The sequence below is a fragment of the Zingiber officinale genome, chromosome 5A (assembly GCF_018446385.1).
Source record: "Zingiber officinale cultivar Zhangliang chromosome 5A, Zo_v1.1, whole genome shotgun sequence".
Classification (NCBI taxonomy): Eukaryota; Viridiplantae; Streptophyta; class Magnoliopsida; order Zingiberales; family Zingiberaceae; genus Zingiber; species Zingiber officinale.
In genome coordinates, this window is record NC_055994.1 from 26,378,854 (window position 1) to 26,386,597 (window position 7,744).

Here is a 7,744-nt window from a genome sequence, read left to right on the forward strand (position 1 = left end):
GACTTGGGGACGATTACACCAACAATCTCCTTTTTTATGTTTAACAATATGATTAAGTTGGGGTAACTCATATTAGTCCAACTTTCTTCTTCATCTTATGTCAAAGCATAAATGAGAGTTTCCTAACTTAAACCCTACATTATAATCCTACTATTAGAAGGTTTCTCTACCTTTAAATTTAGTCTGAGAAGGTGAAGATTTAGTGAAAGTAGATAGCTAGGAGTGAACCCTTGAATTAATCGCCTTAAGAGGTGAATACCAAGTAAAATTATCTGCGTTAGTGTTGTATGTGTGTCGTGCTTGTTTCACTTTGAAGTTTCCTTTGGCCAATCTCAATAACTAAGATATTTGAGCTATTAAATCCTCCCTCTAGCTCGCAAGGTCCTAACATAATTATATATGCTCTCACATTCAATCTTGAACAAAATGAAGACCACTAGGAATTAAAGAATATCTTTCTTCAAGACTTAATATTCTCAAGAATTCCCATTTTTAGTCTTGTGTTAAGCATCTATCACCCTTATCTTACTGGGGCTTTCGCTTGTCAAATATTTAATCATCCTTGATTTATCAAGACTTTTGATATTGCACCTACAATATTGTGTTAAGTGACTTACACTTGGATACTTGGTACACCTTATTAATAAGTATTACATAAACTAACTTATTAATATTTTGTCTAAATATCAAAATATTATCCTTGATTACCCCAACATATAGTTCACATGGTCTCTAAGGGGTGTCCAGTTAGTTAGAAAGTAACAGATTTGTTACAATAAGGTAGAGATCAATTGTCAATGGGTGTCTGTCCTCAGGAAAAAAAAACTCTTCCCGCCTTCTAGCCACTTGATGGTCCGACTATAAATTGACATTATGATTTATCTCCTTTCACATAATCTAGGGATAAGATATAATAGATATTTGATATGAACATAATCATTTTTTACTATAATTATGTAAGTTCACATGATTCTTATGTGTTTCATGTCCATGTTTTCACATCTTTTTTATAAGCATCCAATATCAATTTTCCATGAGTTGATGTTGCACCTCGTATTCAAGCTCTTGCTCTTGTCCAACAATGGGTGGAAAACTATGATCCAAATTGATAAATAAAACTAAATCAAACCAATACATGAGTTTACTTAGATGCATTTATTAGTCCAATTGAGTATTCAATTTGATGTTTTTTTAAACGGGTGAACAAAGTTAGACTATGGTTCAATAATTTAAGTAATGGTAATTTTGACATTTTGATTAAAAAAAAAAAAAAGGCATACCTACATTTAATCTTGTTTATATTTTTATTTAATTTTATTTTTATTTCCTCTCAAAATTTATTGATCTAGCTCCCTTTTAACATGTGAACATTGTACACTTTTTTTTGTCTTCTTTGTTGGGGTTAAAGACATTGAACTACCAAAGTAACCAACAACTGATTAGTGATAAATAGACAATGATTTATGATTGTCCTTTGGGTTCCCTAATAATTTTTTTTTATGCCAATCGAGTCATGACCGTGAATAAAATCATGTGATACACTAACGGATTGGCACAGTTAATATTGACATGATGATTAAAGTTTGGAGTTAATTTTCAACTGATATAAAATATCTCGAGTATCTTTTATTTTTTATGTAAACAACGGCTGCCCTCCGAGAACATCCTGGGGGGCAACTTCACCTCGTGCTCCAATGAATAAAATCATGTGCAAAACGAAAGTGAAAAAAGTACGAATCCCTTGTTAATCCCAGTTTAATCAACGGCCACTTAGCCTTTCGTCTCTTACAAAAAATACCCTAATTCTAGCAGTATCCAAGATCAAAAGGAATGCTTTGAACAGGGTTACTCGAGGATAAATACTAGTGTGAAAAATCACTTAACGTCGCTGAAAGATTTTTGAACCACGAATTGTTCTTTGTATATGAATCCGAAAAAAAAATGAAATAATTTTAAAATAGAATCTAATATCATCGAAAATGACAAAGATTAATCTGATTAGAAAGTCATCGTCATTTTCTTCCAGTCGTTGGAACAATCCGGAGATCAAAAGCGACTGGATGAAATAAAAAAGAAGAATCCATATCTTAATCCCATCTTATATATAATTTTAAATCTATTTTTATTATCAATCTAATAATAATATCTAAAATGAATTAATAGATTTTTCCACATAAAATTTATATCTCTTAATGAGTTGCTGTACATATTGTCTGACTGACTATAAATACTTAGTGGATTTATAAAGACTAAAAATGAATTATTTATTTTTAATTTTTTATGCTGCATACGACTTTCATCGAACAATTAAATAATAATTTTAATAACAATAGCGTGTGTTGATAAATGTAAGAAATAAATATCAACAGTCGCCGCACAGTGAAGGAGAGATCGAACTGTAGCAGGGGTTCTCGTCTCCTTGTCTTGCTATCCATCTCTTCGCTCTTTCTCTCCCACAGTAACTCCCAGTAAGCTCATGCCCCAGAGAGAGAGGCTATCCCTCCAGTCTGCCTCTTCCGTCTTTTTGACTAAAACCCAAACCACCAGCATCGTGCTTCTTCTGTGTGCCCATCCCAGATCGTTCTGTTCTTGCAGTCCTTTTCCGCCTACAAAAGAACAATCTGTTTTTTCTTCTATATTGATTTAGTTATTTTTCTCATTTCCGAATTATTACCTTGGGAGTGAAAGTGTAAGTGGCATGGCAAACTCATTTCCCTCTGCAATGTCTCCTTCTTTGTTCTATTCTTCTTGTCCTCTGATGCACTGTGCTCAGTGTATTGTGTTGCTGTAGGCAGAGGGAGCTCCAGTTCTGGTATTGCTTAGGGATCCCGAGACTTGTATGGCCGAGACTTTTCCAGGGAAGCAAGAGTGGCGCCACCATCACATGTTCACAGACCACCAAGCAGCAGAAGTGGGGAGCAGGAAGCCATGAGAGGTTGTTTTCACTGTTAACAAAGCCAATCTCTTAAGCAGGAGGCTGAGCTGACGAAGAACGACGATTTGGAGTCAGTAATCATGCGGCAGTAGCTTCATATCAAGTGCCCCGGCTTCGTCTTTCGAGTATGCGGAGAGGATGGAAGACGAGCGTGCTCACCATGGAGGCCTCGGCTTCCAACAGATCCCCCTTCGCCATCGACGGCAGCAGCAGGGGCCGCCGCCTTACCCGAGGTCGGGAAGGCTGAGGGGAGGCGGCGGCGGCGGCGGCGGCGGGGGAGAGATTGTGGAGGTCGAAGGAGGCCACATTGTGCGGTCCACCGGCCGGAAGGATCGCCACAGCAAAGTGTGCACCTCCAAGGGCCCCCGCGACCGCCGGGTCCGCCTTTCCGCCCACACTGCCATCCAGTTCTACGACGTCCAGGACCGGCTTGGCTACGACCGCCCCAGCAAGGCCATCGATTGGCTCATCAAGAACGCCAAGCCAGCTATCGACCAGCTAGCTGAACTCCCCGCGTGGACCCCTACTGCGATAGCCGTCGACGCAGCGGCATCAGCCTCCGTAGCTCCTGCACAACCCTGCGATTCCTCTGCCTCGGAGCAACCTTCGGACGAGTCCGGCAAGAACAAATTTGGGGTCGATGAGCCACCAGTGACTGCTGCCTTCAGCTATGATGGAGACGACGGGGGCGGCGGCGGCGGCGGCGGTGGGAGCAGTAGTTTCCTCCCACCTTCGTTTGACAATACCGCCATTGCCGATACGATCAAATCGTTATTTCCAATGCCGCCTACTACAGTTTCTTCGCCATCCTCCAGCACTCTTCCAGTAGGCTGTCAACGCTACCCGCCGGGCCTTCAAGACCTCCGCCTCTCACTCCAATCCTTCCAATTTCCGATCTTTCAACACTCTCAGCCCAGCCACCATCACCAAGCTCCAACTCCGTCCGCACACGATTCTCTACTCGTTGGCTCCGCTCGCTCATTAGGCTGGGCTGAACAAAACCGGCAAATGGCTTCATGGTACATGCCCGAGTCGAGCAGCGGCGGTGGATTCGGAGAATTTCTTTACGGTGTTCCGCCACCGCAGGCTGCGCCGCCTCTGGCCGCTGCTCTCGGCCCGAGCCAGCTTTTCTCTCAGAGGGAACCCCTTCAGTCCAGTAACTCGCCTTCGGTCCGTGGTTGGGCAGAACCGGAGATCCAGATGCATCCGGTGCTCCATTCCTCGGTTTCTCCCATCGAATTCACCTCCGAAGCTGCCATCCTGGGATTCTGCATCCCACCACGCATTCAGGGCGAAGAAGAGCACGGCAGCATCTCAAATCGGCTGCCCTCTGCTTCTCGCCATTAATGGAGTGGAAGAAAGAGAACAAGACCATCACTCCACAGGTAAATTCCAGCTTCCACTCTGGATTTCTCAAAGTTTCTATCGTTCGTTTCAGTTACTACTCGTTGATTTGCTTGGTTCCAGTGGATGAGTGTGAAAATAGCATCATTTGCTTATCTTTTGTTTCCCTTGCACTGTCTTCCAAAGCAATTGCGCTGTTGCGGGACGGTTGTTATCAATTGCTTTTCTAGTCCGAGTCGTTCGAACTGCTTTTACTTGTGATGTTGTGATATTTGCATTGTTGCTTGCTGCATGAAAACGACTGAGATTTGATGTGCCTAGGCTTCCCAAATATTAGACAAGGTTACAGTTTGAGCGAGCAATTACAATTCACAGAAGCAAGATCGAGAATTGACAAGTTATTCACGAGGACTAATGCAGTTTCATGTTGACAAGTAGGAAGAAGTAGAGAAGGATTAGTGTGATTAGCAACCAATAGGCACAAGTACTAGTATGTTCAGCCGGTTTGTTTATCCTTGGATCGAGTAGTGATTTGGCTAATGGGGATGGGTAATCTTGCCCTTTGACCTTCTTGTCTCCTCTCTTTATCTTCTCGAATCAAGAAAGATGATTTGAATAAGAGGAACAGTCTTAAAAGAGATTTTATTAGACACAAATTCGCCCTCCACTGACTATCCTAAGGGATTTGACCTTTGCTCGTGTGGTAATTTTACCACTCGAGTCCTAACTCAGCTATGCCCTTAAGGACAGCCTTCCTCCATATCTGATCTTACGGAAAGGAATACTAGTAGACATCCTAAAGCTTTCGTTATACTAAATTTGAAAATCACAATCAATAGATATGTTAAGTTAGATACTAATGAATAATAATTTTATATATTCACTCTAAAAATATAAAATGTTGTAGTATATAACTATACAAAATTACATGATACCATGCATTATAATAATAATAATAATTTTAATTTCAATGTGCTAGAAACTCTCAAATTTGTATTGATTGTTTTTAGATTAGTAATGCTCAGCTATGAGCAAGTGTCGAATTGTGGTAGCTTCATGTTGCACAACAGATCTCTTTCTTTAATCAGCATCAGTTTTTACTTGTTTTCAAGCATTTATTGTTCTTGTTTTACTTGAGAATTCTCCAACTAACTCTGTTGGTGGGCATTACAATCTCTCGATTTTTCTGTGGCCAGTAAAACTTAAAACATAGATTGCTCTGCTTTTAGGATATTAATCGTTTGAAGTGACAGATATGTAGTATATCTTTGCTAGAGGAAAATACTGGAAGTAAAATAATTAACCTCGATATCTGGTAGGTTCTCCATTGATTAGAATTCAATGTGGCTGAAAGAGACCAAACCTGCTGTCGATGTTTGCAGGCGAACACAGTAATCCCATTGTTTCAAAGGCCAACCAATTGGGAAGACCCGTCTCAATCATCCAAGCCATCCCTCTACAGAGAAAAAAAATTGAAAAAATCTCCACCAGTTTCCAACCAAACTCTTTGTTGCCTCACATCAATTCAAATGCATATCACACAGATTCTGTAAAACATTTACATGTTCATGCAGTAATGAACACTTATTGTCGACATGAATTGGTAAACCTTAAACAAATTTCAATTCACACAATTATTTATATAACTAAGTCATGTAACAAGTTCCCCTCCTTGAGAAGGTTGTTCTTCTTGCTTTGATGTACCGCACTTGCTTCTCAGGCGAGCAGTATTTATGATCTTCAGAGTAGTATCTTCATCCGGTTGCTTAGGAGGTTTCTTGATTGAAACCTTTGCATCGGTGTTTGCAAGCTTTGATGAAGTGGGTACTGTCTGGGTTGAGGGGTTGGTGTTCTTGTTGGCTTTCAAAGCCGGCTTAACTTGAGACTGAGCAGAAGGCCTTGTCTCCCATGGCTGTGCTGCAATCCACTTGTCCACCCAACTCCATTCCCAATTACCTTTTGCTAGCTCATACACAAATGGCCCTTGGTTGATTCCTGAGCTTGCCCTCCACTGCATCAGGTGGAAGACAATTCCAAGCAGTCAAATTAATGATAAGTTTTAATCACACCTTAGCAAGTTGTTCAACAGCAAACCTGATGGGAGAATGCATAAGCCATTGCTCGCTCGCGCTTAACTGCAGCTTCTTCCCTTTGTTGTATCCTAGCAATTATTTCCTCCTTAGTTTCGGTGCCTCCATTCCATTCTACCTGTTGAGAACTCAAGATAAGACTTTCAACACCAGTGCCAATGTTTAGTTCCTTTATTTTGATCTAACAAAGCTAAGTTACAAAACAGAAAAAAGAAATAATGAACAATGTTAAATTTGATTCATGTTTATCAATCCGGATTACCTCCAAATCCTGAAGCTTTGCCTCGAGCTTCAACTGGTTCTCTTGTTTCTTTTGCCTGATGCGGCCTTCCACAACCATCATAGTGCGTCGAGTTCTAATCTGTGCCTGTATTTTGCTCCACAATTGAACATGTCTCAAAGTGTTTGATATCTGCTTTTGCACAGAATTGCGATGCGTCAAGTCCTGCAACCTTTCTTTTCTTTTCAGACTCCTAAGAGTTTTCCTTGCCTGAGAAATATACAAGATGACATATTACTAATTTAGCCACTTCTCAAAACAAGAAGGCATGCATCATACTCTAAATCTTCGAAAGGAGGTTTGAATCCGAATGGCAGCTGCAGCCTCAGCAGTCACACCATCTACAATATTCCCATTTTCAGCTCCATTATTTAGTAGCTTATTTGGATGATCAGAGGCTTGATTCTTCAACTTGAAGCCATTTGATTGCGAGTTTGATGAAACCTATAAACATCAAAATATTCATCAACAAACTTCACTCACATATATCGATTGAATGAAATATCTTATTATTTACATAATTACCGTAGCTTTCTTTGTTTTCTTCCTATGAATTATCGTCTTAAGCCAATCTCCAGATCCCATCCTCTTTAAACGGAAAGATCCCTAAGCAGCCAAAAAACAGAAAATGTTTCAAGGAGTTCCTTCATCAAATAAACGACTGCAACATGAACATAAAGAAAGAAAAACCTAGCTGCTACTACTGAAACTACAACAAGAACGATAAAGTGACCGAGATTGATCTGACAAAGCTGTGAAGCTAAAATAAGAAGAAGATGGCCTCCAGCCAACATCCATAAAAATTGAAGGCGAAACGTTATCAGTACCTGGAAGACAACACAGCGGCCGGGACGCAGGAGCTAAAGGTCGAAGATGAGGAGGATGATTCAGGAGAAGGTGAAGCGTCGCTAAAGCAGAAGCCCTCAAGTAGAAGCAATGCAGACATGAAACTGGAAGCGAGGGGAAAGGACAAGGTGTGGGTCAGGGGATAGGGAAGGCGATGACAACTGGTCTTCACACGCGTCGGTTGGGTTCCAATTTTTTACTCAGTTTTTAAATCGTGCCACTCGCGCATCTCGTAGTGGGTGGGAAGCG

General features: G+C 40.8%; 2 protein-coding genes across 3 annotated transcripts; one reads left to right on the forward strand and one right to left on the reverse strand.

The window, feature by feature from the left end:
* The first annotated feature begins 2,574 nt into the window (after positions 1–2,574).
* LOC121980334 (transcription factor PCF5-like) lies at positions 2,575–5,743 on the forward strand. 2 transcript variants are annotated; one of them, XM_042532327.1, is made up of 2 exons: positions 2,575–2,689; positions 2,774–4,533. In XM_042532327.1, the coding sequence occupies exon 2, from the start codon at positions 3,074–3,076 to the stop codon at positions 4,280–4,282; it is 1,209 nt and encodes a 402-aa protein (XP_042388261.1). In that variant the 5' UTR covers positions 2,575–2,689; positions 2,774–3,073; the 3' UTR covers positions 4,283–4,533. The 2 variants fall into 2 exon arrangements, with proteins under 2 accessions (XP_042388261.1, XP_042388262.1); XM_042532328.1 differs by lacking the exon at positions 2,575–2,689 and adding an exon at positions 5,662–5,743 and having other exon boundaries at positions 2,758–4,320.
* Positions 5,744–5,770: 27 nt separating this feature from the next.
* On the reverse strand, positions 5,771–7,406 carry LOC121980335 (protein IQ-DOMAIN 9-like). Its single transcript, XM_042532329.1, has 6 exons — positions 7,383–7,406; positions 7,175–7,255; positions 6,929–7,093; positions 6,632–6,859; positions 6,374–6,487; positions 5,771–6,290 (listed from the first exon to the last, which is right to left on the reverse strand). Exons 2-6 carry the CDS (start codon positions 7,232–7,234, stop codon positions 5,931–5,933), a joined length of 927 nt encoding a protein of 308 aa, XP_042388263.1. The 5' UTR covers positions 7,235–7,255; positions 7,383–7,406; the 3' UTR covers positions 5,771–5,930.
* Positions 7,407–7,744: the final 338 nt, after the last annotated feature.